Source organism: Cygnus olor, chromosome 1 (assembly GCF_009769625.2).
Source record: "Cygnus olor isolate bCygOlo1 chromosome 1, bCygOlo1.pri.v2, whole genome shotgun sequence".
In the NCBI taxonomy this organism is placed as follows: Eukaryota; Metazoa; Chordata; class Aves; order Anseriformes; family Anatidae; genus Cygnus; species Cygnus olor.
Window position 1 is genome coordinate 435,198 of NC_049169.1, and position 19,591 is coordinate 454,788.

At 45.9% G+C, this 19,591-nt stretch overlaps 1 protein-coding gene across 1 annotated transcript in view; it reads left to right on the forward strand.

The window, feature by feature from the left end:
* SHANK3 (SH3 and multiple ankyrin repeat domains 3) overlaps positions 1-19,591 on the forward strand; it is a 385,179-nt gene that overhangs the window by 225,018 nt on the left and 140,570 nt on the right. The window contains exon 16 of the mRNA XM_040544765.1: positions 11,540-11,653. Coding sequence (XP_040400699.1) covers positions 11,540-11,653 — 114 coding nt within the window. The remainder of the gene's footprint in view (positions 1-11,539; positions 11,654-19,591) is intronic.

Below are 19,591 nucleotides of genomic sequence, written 5' to 3' on the forward strand. Positions count from 1 at the left end.
GCACTTAGTCACATGGTCTAAACTTTTGGGCAGACCTGTGCGGTGCCAGGAGTTGGACTTGATGATCCCTGTGGGTCCCTTCCAGCTTGGGATATTCTACGATTCTGTGATTTTCTTTGAGTTTTTGGTTAAGATCTCCATCAGTCACCACAATGAATCTCTCTGATCATAGAGAGCACCTGCCAACTCAGCGATGAACGTGTAACTGGGGAATCCACCAGCTTGCTTTCCACCTGCATGGAAGGCTGATGTTTGTGTCAGGGTGTCAAAACTGTCCCATATTCTTAAGCTAACACTTTGTGTTGGATTTCTTTCCAGAATAATTTGTTTCAATATTATAAAGCATGTAACCTTTGAGCGAGAAAAATCCACTTATTTTGCTCTGGTACTGTTTTTATTACCATGAAGTAATGTAGGTAGGAGGTAGCTGTGGCTGAAAGATGACAAATGGCCTTCATGGAGTAACTGCAAAGCCTGTTTGGGCAGGAGTGACTGGGGGCTTGTGAAGGAAGCTTCATATCCACTTGTCATGGTTTAACCCAGCAGTGGCATGGCTAACCGGTGCCTGCATTTAGCTGCTGAGTGGTAGGTGTGACAAACTGCTCTGAACAGCAGGGCAGGATCATCCCGATGGGAGGTGCTTAGGAGTTCGGCTGTGAAAAGCGTGTTGCATTAAGGCAGGACCTGGGTGGAGCATCGCCTCTAAAGCACATAGCTCTTCTGCAGCAGACTTGCAAGGGTCTATAGCAGATAAGTGTGGAGTGCCTTTGTTTGGGAGAATTATGCACGTACGGAGGGCTGGGAGAGGGTCCAGCAACAGTATACACGTAGAACTTCCCACTGGAGAGCAAAGAGAGCAATGTGCTTTCCTTGATGAACCAGAAACACACTTGAGGATGCTTTTTCATGGGCAACGTGGGAATGGCTTGTTGTCAGTGTGTAGCTGTGTAGTGTTTTGAGGTCTGTGTGAACACTGGTGTGCTCAGTGAGATGGTGGATGTGTCCTAAGAGCAGAAGGCATCTGTGACTGTTCCTGTCAGGAGGACTGTCCTGGAGGCATTCGAAAGATGTGTAAATATGGTGCTTAGGGATGTGGTTTTGTGGTAGACTTGGCAGTGCTAGGTTAATGGTTGGACTTCATGATCTTGGAGGCCTTTTCCAACTTAAATGATTCTAGGACTTCATTTGCACGTTGCGTGTGGGCTCTGACTTCTCATCCCTTGGCAATAAAGGAGCAAGTGACATCTAATGAAAGCTTGTTCACTGTAACCAGGATCAAAAGCCTCCGAGGGCATTTCTGGAAGGTTATTAGGCTGGTGGACACATCATTTTTCCTGTTGTGCTGGGGGCCCCGGCTCAATCTTTGCTACTTTCCTTGATCTCTCTAACTGCCAACTTGTATATCTCCCTTGTTTTGTTTATTAATAAACCCAAGTGAAGTTTGTGATGAAAAAAATGTGCAACAACTTCATATGGACTGTGTGCAGTCAGTGTATTAATTTGATGGGGCATTTAAAATCAGCTTTTATAACTGTTTTAATTTCATAACAAAGCAGTTGTGTGGGGTGCAAAGACGGGCTTTTGTGACGTATGCTGGGAGATCACTGACTCTAAAAATGCCTCACATTTTGCAGCCTGATCCATCAAGGATCTGTGAACTTTGTCAGATAATGGGGTTTGAGAGTCCCTGGGCTCTGTGATTTAGGAAGATGATAACCTCATTGTGCTGGTAGTAGGGACTACACCTTCCTAGGCCTGATATTCCCAAGATGCATCCATGGCACAATTGCTGTGTTTCTTCTGAAAGAGGACATTGCTAGCATTGGTTCACAAACGCAGCTCCTGGGATTTGGGTATCAAGCGTGCAAGTAATTGCACACTTGAGAATATGTAGCCTGTGCACGTGAGATGTATTCAGGCTTGCTGGACTGTGTGCATACACTTGAGCAGTATGCTCAGGTGTTCAAGTTGAGCTGGGGGTTAACAGGGCTCAGGGCAAGGGATTTAAAGCTATGCAAGACTTTGTGGTTGGCTTGCTTCCAGTTTTGACTGTGGCTCAGTACAGTCACAGGCAAATTAAAAGGAAAGGAGAAACCTTTCCTAGTGTGGGAAAACAATAGCAAGAAATGCAGAATCTGATGAGCTCTGAAACCAACTGAAGGTCATAGCATAATACTGCTGTTCTGATGAGGGACTTGACCAAAAAATGGGTCAGTCGCTGGTGATTTTTGAGAGCTCAGCATCAGTAGTTTACAGCTGACATTGAGCAAAACTGTGCTGTTGGCATGGTTCTGGCAGCTTCCATTTTTCTGGGTCCCTAGTACAGCAGTGGCTCAGAAGTAAAAAACACAAAGGTGAAGAAGTGTGGTTGAGAGACCGTGTCATCTCCCAGTCAGCCTCTCAAGCAGTGCAGGGCGCTTTGTTTAATACCCAGGCGACGTGAGAGATTGTTGAGGACATGGAGTTCTTGTGTAAGTCGAGGCAATATTTTCCTGTTTGCTGGGAAATTGTTTTAGAATAAAACTGCCTAGAGACCTGTGTACAACAGAGGCACCAATTTCCTCTCGACTTAATCTTGGATTACAAGAGTGTAATGTAATGGTTTTATTTCCATGCTGTGCTGTGCATCTAGGCTTGGAGTGACATCAGGCTACCTGTTCCATTTTTTTTTTCCTCATTTTGTAGCCTTTTGGAGTTTCTTTGCTTGTAATGTGTCTTCCAGGGACAAGCTGTTATGGGGTAGAGTTGGATATAGACTGGAACAAGATCTTAGCTGCAATCAAGTTTATGGCTTCACCCACACTGGAAAGCTGCATGTTGTAACTAATCTGGAGCTATAAGTAAGCCTGCATGCTGGGGGATTGGTGCCCTGTGGCACGCAGAGAGCCGTAGTGCTGAGAACAAGAGACCCTGATGGTCATCTTTGTGGGTTACCTGCCACTGCAGGTATGTCTCAAGGAGTCACGTATTGGGTTTGAGAGAAACGTGAGTGCTGCATCAGTCTTCCTACCTCACCACTGAGGGCATCTTATACGGCCAGGGTGGCTTCAGGAACCAGCCTTTACTTCTGCATGGCCTTTGCATCACAGCAGTCCTGGAAAGTCTCTGAAACCCAAGGCCAAGACCCCTCTCAGGGCATCAGCACGTGCTGCCTGTTGCGGAGGCCTAGTATGATGCCTCTGGGTTTGAGACGTGCCTTATCGCTAGGTTTGAAACTCTTGAACAGATTATCTATCTGTCCCCCTCAAATGGCTTCCAGATAGTTATTAATAGATAAAACAAGCAGAATTGATTTGTCCCTTATTTGTAGCTCAGTGCATGAGATGGGAATTCTGATGTTTTTCTGCCCCTCAGGAGGCTGAAACTAAATTAACCTGTTATCGAAGAATTTGGCCATGACAGCTGTGAAGGACACAAAGCCCCACAGAACCACCACAGCAGGTGAGATGCCAGCTGTAACATCTGAGTGAGGCTGACCAGGAGTGTGAGGCTGGTTGGGTCAATGGGAACACGCCAGGGTCCTGCATCTTGCAGTCCTGGGATCAGCAGAAGGAAATGGCAAGACTAAGTGGGCTGGAGCAGCCTCAAGAAAGCTGTGGCAAGCAGGCTTGTGCTGGAGCACTAGGGAGACCACAGGCGGCAGCAGGACTGTCCCCGAATGCTGCCTGGGTCACTTTGCAGAGGAGGACAAAGGAGGCCCCTCTCAGAACTGGTGGGGAGTTGGGGTTAAAGGCATCCTGAGAGCAAAGTGTGGGGAACCTGGGCTGTGAGGCAAGAGTGAGAGACCCCTGCAAAGGTTAGCATGGAAGTCCCAAGGGTAGATTGTCAGACCTATGGGTGAGAGTTGGAATGAGGGAGGCTGTTAAAAATGAAATCAAGGCTGCTACAGACTAGGAGGCAAAGCCTGCAGAGTCTTCCTTGTTGCCCTCTGAGTTGCTGTTTGTTTGTGCCATAATTTGTCCTCAGCACAGCAGAATCCAAGTGGAAAGTAACACTTACATCCTCAATGGCTGCATTGGCCCCAGTGTTATAACTGGGGTCCTTTCAGCTTCTCCCCTCGGCAGGGACTTTGCATATCTGTGACTGAGGGCAGTGTTCACCTGGGCTTTGCTGTGAAATCACTCATTTGATGGATTTTAATGTGCTGGAATAGATGACAAGCACAGTATGTTATGAATTTCTGATTCTGTGTCATTAGCTCTGGGGTGACAAATAGAGTGTAGATGGGACCTCCTGGCACGAAGGCTGGCTGTACGTGTAGAACTGGTCAGCAACTCTGTTACACATCTGTCTTGCGTCTCCATCTAGGAAAAAGGGTAATAAATTAATGGGCATGCTGGAAGAACTACAGTGGCAGTAGTGCTGTGAGTGCATTGAGGTCCCCAGGGAGGGTTTGGGTCTCAAACAACTGCCACCTAAATTGCCTGCCAGGAGGAGACTTTCAGGTGTGGCTGAGAGGTGACTCCATAGGTCATCCTTGGGGAAAGCCCTCTAGGCACATTCCCTGTGACGAGGTGGATCCTGCTCTTCCAGCTCATCGTTCCTGGCAACAATGGCTTTGGACAGGAATGATGATCAAAACATTTCTTTAAAGATACCACCAACTGCAAAGGCTAAAGGGTCTGTGGGCACTCTGTGTTCAAGTGGAGTCCCTGCAGAAGCAGCGTGGCTGGGTCGTGTGGCTCCCCAAGCAAGCCTTGGAACTGGAGCACTCTGCTGGCTGTGCTGCCAGGCATGCTGCCGTCCTCAGGACTCATCAAGGAGAAGCTAGGAGGAGGAATACGGCAACACATCCCTTTATAGGAAAATCTCAGATGCTGAAGAGAGATCCCGTGTTCCTCTGAGCAGGATGGACAACATCGCTCATGAGCAAACATTAGGGGAAATTGGCCAGTGTCTGCTGCGTCGCCAGCACATGCTGGAGTGATCCCTGCACTAATACACCAGGAGAGGGAAATGTCAGAAATGCATTGTCTTGGGAGACAGAACAGAAGAGGAGGATTCTCCTTGAGCAGTGAGTGAGACGACAGTTGGCCTGAGCCCAGCCTTGTGAATAAATGAGCAGCTTGGATGTTTGGAGTGACCTTTCTAATAGGGTGTAAACAATAACAAATCAAAGCAAGTCAAATCTGTATCTGAGAGATTGTGTAAGAAGCAACTTCTGGGATTACTCTATGCATATCAGTGTGTAGGGGACTCAAGAAAGGGAAAACCTGTGGCCACTATGTTGGGTTTTTCTTGTTTTATTTTTTTTGGTCTTGAAACTTATGAAACCAAGGGAAATAGAACCTTAAACAGAGGAACAGAGGTGATAGGAACAAACTAAAGAGTTCTGCATTCCTGGTCACCTGTGATGTTGCTAGCCTATGTGAAAGGCATATCTTGGTAGCATTTAGGCTCCTGTCAGGTTGGAAACCCACTTTGTGGTATGCAGCAGAGAATAGGCAGAACCAAATTCTGGAACTGAAGGTCTGCAGGTTGTAGAGTCAAGCAGTAGAACAGCTGACAATGCAAATATGGGGTGCAAAGAGGTAGTTTTGAAGAGCTGACCTTGCTGAGCTGTTTTATATATTATCCCTTAAAGGTAAAACGGAATTGAAAACAAAGGAAAAAGGTAGACCTTCGGCAGGACATCTGCCTTGTCATTTGAAGATGTCTGAGATCCATAAGCATCGTTTCAGTAGGGCATTTTCCAGAAGATCTGAAGAATGCTGCAGTGGATTGTCCTAGGGAGATGTTTGCAGATACAGTGGAGTGTGTAGGAGGCAGCATGTAAACACGTCTTTCAGACCTTTGTTAACGAGTAAGGCCTGATAGCAGGATGGAGGAAAGTAGGGTCAAGTTCATGGTAGAACAGTGGTGGATGGTAGAATTTTGCCTTTAAGGGGTAAGGCAAGGATATCTGCATTTGATATTAAAGTGGAGAGGGAAACAGCAAGAGATCCCTCGAGTGGCTGAAAGAAAGCCAGAGTGATTTCAGCAGCTGGCTTTTCCTCCAGGGTCCTGCAGCAGCAAGCTAAAGGAAGCTGGCAGGCAAACTCAACTCAATGCATCAGTCGCTTGGGTGGAGCAAGCAGCAGTATAGCACAACACTGGTAGATGGCAGGTAGATGGCAATCTGTCTTAGAGATTTTTTTCCAGTCTGTTTTCTGTTTGTTAATTTCTTCAAAGTGTATTTAAGTATTTCATGTGTGCATTCCAACATGACTTGGTGTATGCCTCATTACCATGTTTATAGCTATTCAAATTACCGGTGACCTTCAGAGCTGATGGTTGCCCAGCTTGCATCAATGATTTGTAGCCCACAGTAGACCATTTATTTCTCTTCTCCCATCAACGCCAGCTTTTTCTTGAATGCTGTGGTACTGCTCAATCAGTCCGGGGCCCCTGCAGGGACCAGTGGTTGTCACAGAGGAGTTGGGCTCACAAGGACTTCTGAGTATGGCACTAAAAGAGAAAGGCATGATTTTGAACAAGAAAATGAGGCAGGCTTTTTGAGTGACATGGCCAGATAGACTGCTGAGAGATGACACCCCGATTTCAAGCCAGGCCCTTCTGAAGTCCAGCTGAATCCACGCTGCTGGGTTTGAGTGCTGTCCTTTTGGTGTGCCTGGCATGGATTGCTGTAACTTCAGAGCTCCTTGGCACCCATCTGCTCCTCTCCCTGCCTGCCCCCAACCTCATGCTTTCTCTCCCTGCTTCCTAAGGAAGGTGAATGTTTATGCAGCAAGAAGAGTTTGAATGAGCTGAGTGAGGCTGAGGTGCTTCCTTCTTTGCCTCAGTCCTCACTGGCAAGTCCTTCAGGAACCTGGGGCCCCTGAAACCAGAAGGAGAGTCCGTGCCAAGATAGGCTTGCCCGCAGTGGAGGAGGATCAGGTTAGGGAATGTTTAAACAAACTGGGCATCCGTGAGCCCATGGAGCCTGATGAGATGCACCCGGGAGTGCTGAGGGATCTGGCTGATGGCATTGCAAGGCCACTCTCGATTATCTTTGAAAGGTTGTGTTGATGGGGAGAGATTCCTGACGACTGGAAGAAAGCAAATGTAAGCCCTGTCTTCAGGAAGGGTGAGGAGGAAGGTGTGGGGAGCTCTGTGCTGTCCTCATAGCAGAGGTGCTCCAGCCATCCTCGTGGTAACAGAGGTGAGTGAGAGTAGCCAGCCTGGAATTGTGAAGGGGAAATCCTACTTTACCAAGCTGATAACTTTCTGCAATGAGGTGACTATCTTGTTGGATGTGGGGAGAGCAGTGGATGTTGTTTATCTTGACTTGAGCAAGGCTTTTGACGTCTTGTGTAATGGCCTCATAGTCCATATTTTGCCAGTTAGCAAGTTTTAAAGTTTCCCTTCCATTAGAATAGACTTGGCTTGCTGTTTTCCTTAAAATCTGTGTTCAGCGTGGTGCTGGCAATCCTCAAGAAATAGCGAATCTTAAAAGAGAAGCAGTGTGTGAGTGAAGAGCAAAGCATAACAATGCAAGAACAGGAGGCTCTGAAGAGCAGAATGAGCTCTCTTTCTTGAAAAGGTGGTTCAGAAGTTATAAATACAAAGTACTAGATGGGGAATTTTCCACTGGGAAGTGTTATCAGAACTTCTAATGCATGGACAAGAGCAGTGGGAAATATAATATGGGATTTGGATCTATTCCAAATTGTGACAACATCACAGCCTTTGGAGAGCGGGAGCATTAGGAGCATTAGCATCTCAAGAAAGGATCTAGAGAAGAGACTTAAACGAATCTACAGTTTGGCTCGTAAGTCAAGCTTTTTGTGTTTCCCTTGCTTCCTGTAGAACTAATGCCTAGATACAGGCAATCGTGAAGCTCCTCTTCTGTGGGGAATCTGCTTTGGCTGGCATGGAGGAGTATGTAATTTATGAGTAACTCTCGTATCTGCATTTAGCTGTGAATGACACATGGGCACTACGTGGATGGGTGCAGGGACAAATCCAATAGTGCTGTCTGTGCAGCTCTGGAAGAGAGCTGAATTAGAGAGGTGGCAGCACACTGAAGAGTGTGGGTATGTCTGTGCCTTCTGCCAGTTGGGATATCAAATACCATAGTAGTTAGGAGTATATTTTCAGAATGGTGTATTTGTTAACTAATCTAATTAAAAAGGGGAGAAAAAAAAGTTGTCCCCTCTGTTACCAGCAACAGAAATCCCAGGCTAGCAGTACAACCGTGGTCCATGCCAGTGGATCAGCTTCCCCTTTGTAAGGTGCAATGCTTTGTGCGTAACCGTGCACTCTTTTTACTGATCTGAAAGTGCTATAAATCTGCCACCTGGAAATTAAGTCTTATGTTGTTTTCCTTACCTACATAGGATAGCTTTCCTTTCCTTTCTCGTATGTTGCTCAGAGAGGATGGGTACCCAGGAGTAGCAGCAGTGATTCCCATGACACCTGAGTGGATGGGGCTACTGCTATTTTGGATCAAGAAAAAAAAAAGACACTTATCAGAGGTCTTTGACTAGGGACGCACCAATATACTGATAGAGAGAGTGAATTACACAGTGCTTTGTGTAGAGATTAACAGCAGGAGCAGAAAACAGCTAATGCGTCTGAAGCCTGAATGCTGAAGCTAGAGGTGCAGTGAGAGACCCCGGGGGAGAGTGGTGGGCAGCAGGGTGACGCAGGTGACAGGCAGCAGTGTGATCACTTGAGCACGATGCTCCTGCCTCACCCCCACTACCCAGTGCTGTAGTGAAGTGCAGACATCCCGGAGAAGTGAGTCGAGTGTGCCAGCCCCCCTTGCCTCGATAGCCTTTGGGGTAAAATGCCTCACACTTCCACCTACAGCTGAATAGGATCCTCAAGGGACTTGGTTCATTAAATATGAGCTGAAAAGACCTCCTTTTGAGTGTGGAGGCTTTCCCTTTCCAACAGGGCACTTCTGTGTGTTCTGCAGAGCACCCAGCCCGTTCTGAGGTGTTAAGTTTTTGGTTTTGTCTTTAAAAGTGGCGGGAGGAGGGAGCAATAGGGTACTGGAAACTGTGCTGAATTATCTTATGGAGAAGAGGGGCAATAACTGCTACTTGTGTAACTCGGGCAGCATTCACAATCATAGGACGCTTGCATAGCCTTGTGGTACAAATGTTGTTTTCAAAATCCTTATCTCAATTGGTATTCCTACTGAGGATCAAAGATCTGGCTGCCTGGGGTTGTGTTTTAGCAGTGGTCTCATTTACTTAGTTTCTTGTGACAAGACCTGAGTAACTGTTGATAACTGCTTACTCTGCCTATTTGCAGTGCAGACTAAGAAAAATGAGACAGTAAAGCTTCCCTGCCATTGCTGGTTGCCTCATCACTGTCATCCCCTTGCCAAAAGATCTTTTTGGTAATCTGCCAGAGGAGGTTCTTCATCTTTTGCTGGGGCCTGCCTGGTGGTTGGAGGAAGTAATCGGCTGCTTCCAAGATCAATGCATTTGTGCTGGGACAGGTCCTAAGACTTGTCTGCAACCTCTAGTCCCTATCTCTGGGAGAAACAGCTCACTTTAACTGTCAGATTCACTTGAGTATGTTTTAGATCATAGGCAAGCTCAAAAGGAAGTTGAGCTTCATGCTGTCAAAGCCACAATGTTAAGTTTTGATTACAAAGTTGGAGAAACAGCTATAAAGAAAAAGTGTAAGATAATGCAAATCTAATGTAGACTCGACATCAGACTTGCTTTACCTGCTGCTCAGGGATTTATTAAGGAGCTTCAGAATTCAGTTCAGTGGATCCTTGTTGATAAGACACAAACATCCTACTGAGTTGGAGGTTATCCTTGGGTTTATGTCCCTTCTTTGTAGTAGGGGATTTTATAGCTGCTCCTGAAGTTTCAAAGCAAGTCCAGGAAACCCCATGTCTCTGTGCTAATCAGGGGCATCTCTTCATGTGATATAGCCTGGGTTTTAAGTACTTTTTTTATCCAGATAATGCTAAGGAAATAGTTTGAAGATCATTTGGGATTTCACTCTGACAGCAGGGACCCTAGGATGTTGCAAGTCTTCTGTTGTTTTGTTTTTTGTTTTTGTTTGAATATCAAATGAATTGCAATTATGAATGTTACCTCATAGTGTTTTCCAAATGATGCATCAAAAGCTTATTACTTTTGGGTGATGTGCAGCAGTTTCTCTTGATCTAAATAGCATTTTGTAGGCTACATATAACACATTAGTTCATGATCTGTTCCAGAAATTATTGTGTTACAAAGAGTTAGGAAAACATTGTGAGCCACAATAACCTGAAAACGTATATCTGTTCTCCTCCACTTTTTTTGCATCAAGATAGTGCAAATAATTGGCCTTGTAAGTGCTTGAATTCAAGGGAGAGGTGCTCATTGGCCATTTTCTGGATAAAACAGGGATAATATCTGGGCATTCTGGGATATAGTACAAAAGTGGGAACATCCAGAAAGATTAGTAACGATTCTCACTTTTTTTTTCCCTCTTGCACTTGTACATATTTTTGTTTGCTTGGATGCTCAGGGAAAGACAATCATTTTCTCTGTGGCCGTAAGCAATGTAATGGTCATGTTTGATGCATTTTTAAACGTCCCAGAACAATGCAAATCTTTCTTGCAGAGCCTGGTAGCATAAGGTGTGGGGGATCCAGTTGCAAGGAATTTAGAGATGACAGCTGACATTTAGAGATGCCAGCACACAGTTGCTGGTAATGATTTTCATAGCAGACCCTGTGCTGGCTAGTCTGTATTGGACCCAAGTTCATTTTTCAGGTGTAACAAGAAGTGCTGGTTTTGTTCATAGCTCTTCAGTAGTTTGGATCCTGGCTACCTGGAAGACATCCTTTTTCAGTCGGCAGTTGGTGAGGAGCTCAAGCTGATAGTTCCCTGGTTTAATGAGGACACTCGTGATGTAATTCTCGATTAAAATTGCCCTGACTCTGAGTTCATTTAATCTTCAGAGCACGTTTCAAGACTTCCTTTCTGTTTCTCTAAGCTTTGAGCAAGTAAAAATAAGTCTTAATGGGTTGGGAGAATTTTTCTGTGACATTGAAGTACCTTGGTGCTTGGTGTCTCATTTAGAGTGAAATAGCTCTTTTATTTTTATTTTTTTGAATAGGGGCCTGCCAGGACACCCCAGTTCTCACGGTGACTCCTGTCATCACCCAGTTTCTTTCCCTCTCTGCACCTCATTTTCCTTATGTAGCTGTGATTTCTCTGTTGCTCTGAGGATGTAAGAAGTTAACAGTACGTAGCGTGTTCCTGGGAGTTGTCTCACCAGAGTCCATGTTAGGTCTGGCCCTTCTGTCAACGATCCTTGATAAAACGACGGATGGTGCGAGTCTACTCATTCATGTTCCCATCACATGGCCGCACAGAGGCCATTCTGTACGCTTCCTTTCTACTTAATGTGTGCGAGAAAACCTGCTGAAAGTTCCTTGAGATGCTTTGTTCCTCCAGACCATGCGTGTCCCCAGAAATTTTTTCTGTGCTCTGTTCTGTCATGTTTCCGCTGACTTAACACTATAGGATAATTGTTCTGGCCTTCCCTTTTTCTGAGCGCTCCTCGTTCTCACTCACCTGTTTGTTTCTTTCCACAGTGCTGAGTATTGGCGAAGGTGGCTTTTGGGAAGGAACTGTGAAAGGAAGGACTGGCTGGTTCCCAGCAGAATGTGTTGAGGAGGTGCAGATGCGACAGTATGATCCACGACAAGGTAAGCTGTTCTTAGATCAGTATGTCTCTCAGCAGATGCATTGAACAGCCCCAGAAATTCAGAAGTGTCAGTTTTAAATTTCTTTCACACTTGGAGTTTGTCCGTTCTTTCCAGTGAGTCATGAATACATCTTATGAACTGTATTGCTTGGGGCGTTAGCTTATGTTACTGCGTGCATTAACATCCAGTAGTAGACACACTGATTCATGTAAGTGGCATGGTACTGTCGTGAGGACAGGAATCATCAGTTCATTTTGTAGAGGTTTTAGCGGTGATGCAATGACTGTTGGTCTGAACCTCAAACTCAGCAGTGCATTGTAGGAGCCTTCAAAGGAAAACACTAGATAGATCTTGAGTAATTTACGTGTGTTTGTTCTGGTTCAAAAATACTAAAAATGGCTGTGACTCAGCCATAGCACTCCTGACCCTCCACCTTCAGTGCCAGTCACGACCTAACAGGTATTGGCTGTTCCTGGAGGACAGCAGCCCTTGGGACAGCAGTGTTGGGAGCAGCTGTGAATTGCATGTGCCAAACATATGGTGCTCTTGGAGGTCACAGTAACTAACTAGGTTTCCTGCTGTTGTGGGCTGTATCACCACAGCTTCCTGACAGCTGCCTGGACAGTGTTCCTCTCCCAGCCTGAGAGCTGGGTGGAAGATGCTTCTAGTAGACCTGAACTTGTCCACGTCTAACGCAACTGAGGAGAACATCCAGATTTTGTTTCTCGATTTATTACTTACAAGAGGGGAGAAGTGGCCCTGACTTGAAGTTCAGCAAAGTTCACTTTGCACATTAAAGGAGTTTTAATATTCACACAGCTGGATTCTGATAAGCAAGAGTTAACTTTGATTGTGGAGTTGGAAACAAAGTTATAGAACAGAAAATTAATAAAATAAGATTCCAACTTTACAAAACGAGAAGTGTTAATTAGTTTCTGGAAGCTTGTTTCCATTTCAAGTCATCTATTTCCTGTAATCCTAGTTCTTCCTGAAAGTTTTAAAATGTATTTGTACACACCATCAGGCCTCTCTGTACCAGGACGCTTGGATACTATAAGTGAGCCACAAAGTCTGTGTGTGCTGTGACAACCACGTGGCAGGTGGTGTGCTCTGGGATGCCTGCATATCAGTCATTGTGGAGAGTGTATTAGGTGCCCTTGGGACCTGGGTCTGGTGGCTGTGGAAGGTGTAAGTGGGAGTGGTGCCCCACTGGTGGCACTACAAACCTGCATGCTGCAGGGTCTAATCAGCAAAGCTTTTCTTCCACTCACAGCTGTTAGCTCACCTGCCTGAAGTTCCAGCTTGTGTTCCCAATGCTCATTTGTTTTCTTTCTTTGATTTATCTTTGTGTGTGCTTCAGTGTATGTCATTGATCACCTTTGGCTTTTCCCAGTCCTGTGCAGCAAGGGCTTCTGACTGATCACAGTGTTATGAACTCAGCTGTACTCTGCATCCCTTAGAAGTGAAGCAAATATTTCTGTTGTGCTGGTGGGAAACACTTGATGACAATAAAGACTTGAATGGGATATTCCTCCTTTTCCAGAGGTGGTTAAAGCAGATGAGTTGGGACTATAGTGAGGGGATTCCACCTTCCTCCCTCTCATACTTGCTTCGCAGCTGTGCTCTGCAGGGCCACTTGCCCTATCCCTTTGCGATGCTAAATTGAGAGAGTACCCTTATCAACGTGGTTTAAGTAGTTAATGTGGTAACTCCTTCCTCTGTCTAGGAGTTAATGTTTGCTGTGTTTTCTTAAAGGATGCTCCATGTCTGTGTTAAATTGAACTTGTGTAGTGAAATGTCCAGGTCCACAGTACTGGTCCCTAGGCACTAGAGCAGAAGTGCTCTCTTTATCTGCTCGAGGGAAGGAAGGCTCTGCAGGAGGATCTGGATAGGCTGGACCGATGGGCTGAGGTCAACTGTATGAAGTTCAACAAGGCCAAGTGCCAGGTCCTGCACCTGGGGCACAACAACCCCAAGCAGCGCTACAGGCTGGGAGATGAGTGGTTGGAAAGCTGCCTGGTAGAGAAGGACCTGGGAATATTGGTTGACAGTCGGCTGAATATGAGCTAGCAGTGTGCTCAGGTGGCCAAGAAGGCCAACAGCATCCTGGCCTGTATAAGAAGCAGTGTGGCCAGCAGGTCTAGGGAGGTGATTGTCCCCCTGTACTCGGCTCTGGTGAGGCCGCACCTCGAGTGCTGTGTTCAGTCTTGGGCCCCTCGCTACAAGAAGGACATGGAGGTGCTCGAGAGAGTCCAGAGGAGGGCAACGAAGCTGGTGAGGGGTCTGGAGAACAAGTCTTAGCAGGAGCGGCTGAGGGAGCTGGGATTGTTCAGCCTGGAGAAGAGGAGGCTCAGGGGTGACCTCATCGCTCTCTATAGGTACATTAAAGGAGGCTGTAGAGAGGTGGGGGTTGGTCTATTCTCCCACGGGCCTGGTGGCAGGACGAGGAGGAATGGGCTAAAGTTGTGCCAGGGGAGGTTTAGGTTGGATATTAGGAAGAACTTCTTTACCGAAAGGGTTGTTAGGCATTGGAATGGACTGCCCAGGGAAGTGGTTGAGTCCCCATCCCTGGAGGTCTTTAAAAGACGTTTAGATGTAGTCCTTAGTGATAAGGTTTAGTGGAGGTCTTGTTAGTGTTAGGACAGAGGTTGGACTAGATGATCTTGGAGGTCTCTTCCAACCTAGACGATTTCTGTGATTCTGTGAAGTGTGAGCATTTTCCACCAGTTGTCCATACTGTTTGGTTAGTGTGTCTCCTGGCATGGTTTTGGCTTCTGCCAGCGTTTATTTTTCCCGACAAAGCTTGGGTGCAGTTTTTCAGACACAGTTTGTTTGCAGTAGGTAGCTTGGATAACACCATCACGATTGTGCACAGAAGATAGTTTAGCTATATGGACATGGTGCTTCTCTGCCGCTTGCCCTCAAGACCAAAGAAAAAGGGTCTATTTTATGAGTTTCAGTATAGCCTAATAGCTGATTGGGCTATGCACTGTCCACTTGTACATGGCACTGGTTAGATGACATCTTGAATATTGTGTTCAGTTTTGAGCTCCTTGGTACAAGAAGGACTGTTTAGCCTGGAGAAAGGGAGGCTGAGGGGAGACCTCATCACTCTCTACAACTACCTGCAAGGAGGCTGCAGCGAGGAGTGTCAGTCTCTTTTCTCAGGTGACAAGTGATAGGACGTTAGGAAACAGCCTCAAGTTGTGCCAGGGAGATTTAGGATGGATGTCAGGAAGAATTTCCCCAGAGAGAGAGAGGCTGGGCGTTGGAACAACCTGCCCAGGGAAGTGGTAGAGTCATCATCCCTGGAGGTATTTAAGAGATGTGTGGACATGGTAACAAGGGACATGGTTTAATGATGGGGCTTGGTAGGTCAGGTTGATGGTTGGACTTCTTATGATCTTGAACGTCTTTTCCAACCCAGATGATTCTATGACTCTATAAAAGGTTTTGACCTGACTATTATTTGCTGGGGAACAAAGCCATGTCAAACTTGCAGATGTCTCCAGCTGTGTTTACAGACTGAGGAAAGTAGGAGGGTTACATGGCAGATATCTGACTAGACTCTTGTTGGGACAGATTGGAGATAACTTTTACAAGGTTGAGAGTAGCTAAGGAAATTCATTGTGATCCTCATTGAAATTCAGAGAGATCAAGTTCCAGAGTTGACATTTTAGAGATGGTATTAGGATGTTCCTTTAACCTGCGTGTATTTTCATGCTTTGAGGGAAAAGGCCATGAGCTGCACATTGATCTATCTTAATAAGCCATGTTCTCCTGTAGAGGTACCTCTAGGTCAGAGCTTTCTTCTCAGACCACAGTTTGTAGACACTGCAGTGCTTGTGGAGTTAAAAGGAGGATGTCCCATCGTCCACCTCAGTTTCCAGCCCCAAGGCAAAAACTTAAGTTTGTCAGTTCCCAGTGAAGTTTTCCTTAAATATTCCCTTTTCCTATGGAACTAAAATCCTTTGGGGCTTAAACACAGTTTAATAATTCACTCTTTAGGTTCTAAATTCATTTCTTATGGCCCTACTGAGTCAGAGATCTGCTTTCAGTCATCTTTCCATAAAGGTGATCTTTCTTATAGCATTATGATATCCCAAGAGGAGATGCAGGTTCTAGTCATCAGTCCCATCATTATACACTTTAATTCTTTCAAGGCATCTCCTCTAATGCCATAGCCTATATTGTACTTTAAGTGGTGTGACATTTGTATCAGTCAGAGAATTAATCTGTGTTTTCCATGTGGTTGAAACAGGCCTTGTCTTTCTGTCAATGTAGCATCAAGATAATCAGCTGATCCTCATGGCTGTTTGTTAGTTTGAGCTCTGTAGATGTAAGAACATGCATGCAGACACCACCCAGTCAAGTCTCCCCATCTCTGAGTCTGTTATGAGACCATCACATAGATCTGTCTTTGGGCAGTGGAAGTGCATCCCCCGGATCTCGAGCTGCATCTGTGATTCTGTGGAGGAATATCTTTGTCTCCCATAGCAGAGGCACTGGTGGATCTTGGGACTGGAGGGAATGTGCTCCCACTCCTGCTTGTCAAGCAGCTTCATTCATACTTGCAGAAATGCTGTGGAGCATTACCAGGGGATGTGATGGGCAGCACCTTCACAGTACCTGAGAGTCTGCAGATCTGTCTCCACGTGATGTTGAAAGATAGTCTTTCACTGTGTGAATACATACAGGATTTTGACTAAAATGGAACAGAAAAAGAGGTTGTCTGTAAATGCCCATGTGTACGTCCCCCTCCCATGCTTCTTCTTGCCCCTAGTATGACCCCAGGAATCATGAAGTTTGGGGTTTGGAGAGTGCCAGGTCACTGAGCATGAGCTGCTTGGTGTGCATCATCAGTGAGGTAGGGAGAAGCACAGCATCTGCTAGAGCTAAAGCACCTTACGTGGAGTGGCAATGCCACAGGCACACGCAGGTGGTGGTGGTGGTTCCCAGAGCTGCTGGTAAGTCACTATCTGTTCAGTCACTGAAAGCATTCAGAGAGCATGCTCCATGAAGGGGCTCTGCCTCCACATCTGGACTCCCAGAGATCGAAGTGGTTTGAAACCAAGGAAGGAAGAGAGTTGATTTGGATAGGCTGTTATCTGTGTTGCTGGTTTTAGTACAGCAAGAGGAAAATCATATGGGTGTTCACATATCTTTGCCTAAAGGAACATGAGAGGAGTTGGGTGGACAGGTGAAAGCAGCAGTGAAGCAGGCAGTTTGCTCTCAAAAGAGACTCTCTTCTCTGCCAATGAAACTGGTGGTGGCCAGTAAGATGAGTGTATGCCAGCTCCTGAGCACAGAGGGAAAGAAGTTGAAACAAGTGGTTCAGTAAATATTAACAGCTGCAAGGGGTGAGAACAGGGCAGAGCAGCACACATGCACCTTAAGGAAAGACAGAAGTAAAGGGGAAGCTGAGGGTGGGAGGTACATGTGGTACATAAACTGTGCAGAAGCAGAGAGAGCACTGAAACATAAACCTTTAAATTGCTTTGAAAAAAAGATAGTGTAAGATATCCTAGTAGTAAGGGTAGAGTCTAGATTTGTATAGTTGATGAAGACAAATGTAGTGAAGTAAATGGAATTGACTATCTTCAGCAAGTTAAAACAGAGGTGGAATTTTAAGTGAATATTTTAAGTCAATGGTATTAAAACCATCTCTAGCATGTATTCCAGGGAGAACCAAAATCTTACAGGTAGAGAATCCAAATGTGATTGTCTGAAAGAAACTGGATAAGCAAAGCGCTCAAAGAACAGAGACTAGGATTCATCTGCAAAGAAATCTATGAGAGGGATCTGAAATCATAAATATAATATGCAACTTGCCAAAAACACAGCTAAGTTAAATATTAAGAATTTTAAGAGAAGAAAGAGGAAGTAGAGCTGTTAAGCAGTGGGAATGAGATAAGATCAAAGTTAATGAGATAAAGCTCCAGGTCTACCAGAACACTTGCCTGAGTGTCAAAATGGGTAGGATGTTGGATGGATAGGCTGAGGCAGAATTGATGCTGATGGTTGGGGAGAACGGTGTCAGGGCTCTGATGGCACTAATGTGCCTTCATGTCCCTGATCAGCCTCACCTGGGGCTCCCTCCCATGCCCATGGACTCAGGAGCTCTACTTCAGCTCAGTTCAGGCAGAGGCTGAAAGCCCCAGGCTATGTTGGAAGAGTTCTGGTCTCCAGTTCAGCCATAGTAATGCCTGCGGACAGCTGGGACCCTCCTGACCCAGACTGTGACCCACAGACTGATGTCCCCCCTTGACCTCAGACCTGCCCTGTCACTGTGGACCTGACCAGTGATCATTAGACCTGACCCTAACGCCAACTGCAGATTGGCTTTCTAGCTTGTTTGAGGCCTGCCTTGTTGCCATTATACTGTCCTATGAGTTGGACACCGTGCTGGACCTGGCCACCATCCCTGGGTCCGCCCTCATTGCATTGCTCAGGCCCTGTCCAGCGAGGCCCTTGCCCTGCTGGTGGAGGGGTCTCCCTGGGTTCCCGGCCCTCCTCCCCGTTGGGAGCAGCCCTGCCCTTGTGGCCCCCAACAAATGAGGGACACCAGTATTCTGAAAGAAATAATCATAGAGTCATAGAATGGCTTGGGTTGGAAGGGACCTTAAGGATCATCTAGTTCCACACACACACACCCCTGCCATGGGCAGGGACACCTTCCACCAGACCAGGTTTCCCAAAGCCCCGTCCAGCCTGGCCTTGAACACTGCCAGGGATGGGACATCCACAGCTTCTCTGGGCAACCCGTTCCAATGCCTCACCAGCCTCATAGTAAAGTATCTCTTCCTTATATCTAATCTAAATCTCTCCTCTTTTAGTTGAAAGCCATGACTCCTTGTCCTATCACTACACTCCCTGGCAGACTCCCTCCTCAGCCTTCCTGTAGGCCGCCTTTAAGTACTGGTATTACGTAAAACTACTCGTATGTTACTGAAGGCTTCCGTTGAGGTGGCAGTAGATCTGGGGTGGAGAGAGCACTGGGGGCAACTGAGTTAAGGTGTTCTGACCGATTGGAAAGCCTTTAAGACAGTTTTTAAAGGAAGGGAAGAAAAAGATGGGGAAGATGAGAGAAGGAGTAAGACAGAACACTGTTTACCCAGGTATGTTTTTGTGCTAAAGGTGATTGATTGTGTTGGCTAAAGAAATATCATCATCCCTGCTTCTTTGGATTTCAGGACAGGGCTTAACTGTGTCATGGGAAATTATTAGTGAAGGTGGAGGAAGTGTGGGGGAGCACTAGAAGCTTGTCATCTGTCACTAGCTGATTAATGGTTTCATCTGCTAAATGCTTTCACTAGTAGCTGTGGCCAAAAGAAAACTGGAATGTGTTGCTAATGTTTCCTTGTGACATCACATGAGTTGAGGACATTTTACTTGAGAAGCTGGATGAGTTGGTGTAACAGGATGAAATTGCAGGATCTTGCACTGAACTACTGAGACGATTTTCTGTTGCAAGCTAACGTTTTACTTGTTGAAGCAACAGAAAGAGGTGTATTAGTGGTTTAGGAGATGACTGTAAGTATAGAGTAACGTGTCTGTGAAGGAGGCAGATGAGTCTAGGATGTCTTGTACATTGCATTTCCAGCACATAGGAGGTGTTGGTGCTACAGCATAAGGAGTTGTTAACATCTGATCTGAAATTCACTGTCATTCTGATTGCTGTCCCCAGGAAACTGAATTCACAGTGGTCTTGTTCTTCCCACATACATACATCTGCTATTTGGAGTTGGCTCTTAGAATCATAGAATATCCCGAGTTGGAAAGGATCCACAAGGATCATCGAGTTCAACTCCCAGCTCTGCAAAGGGCCACCCTGAAATCTGACCACATGTCCGAGAGCGTTGGGCAGGCTTCGTGTTTTTGTTAAGGAACCAAAACCTTGAGTATGGGATCCCTTCTTGGGTGAGAATTGAGGGACTC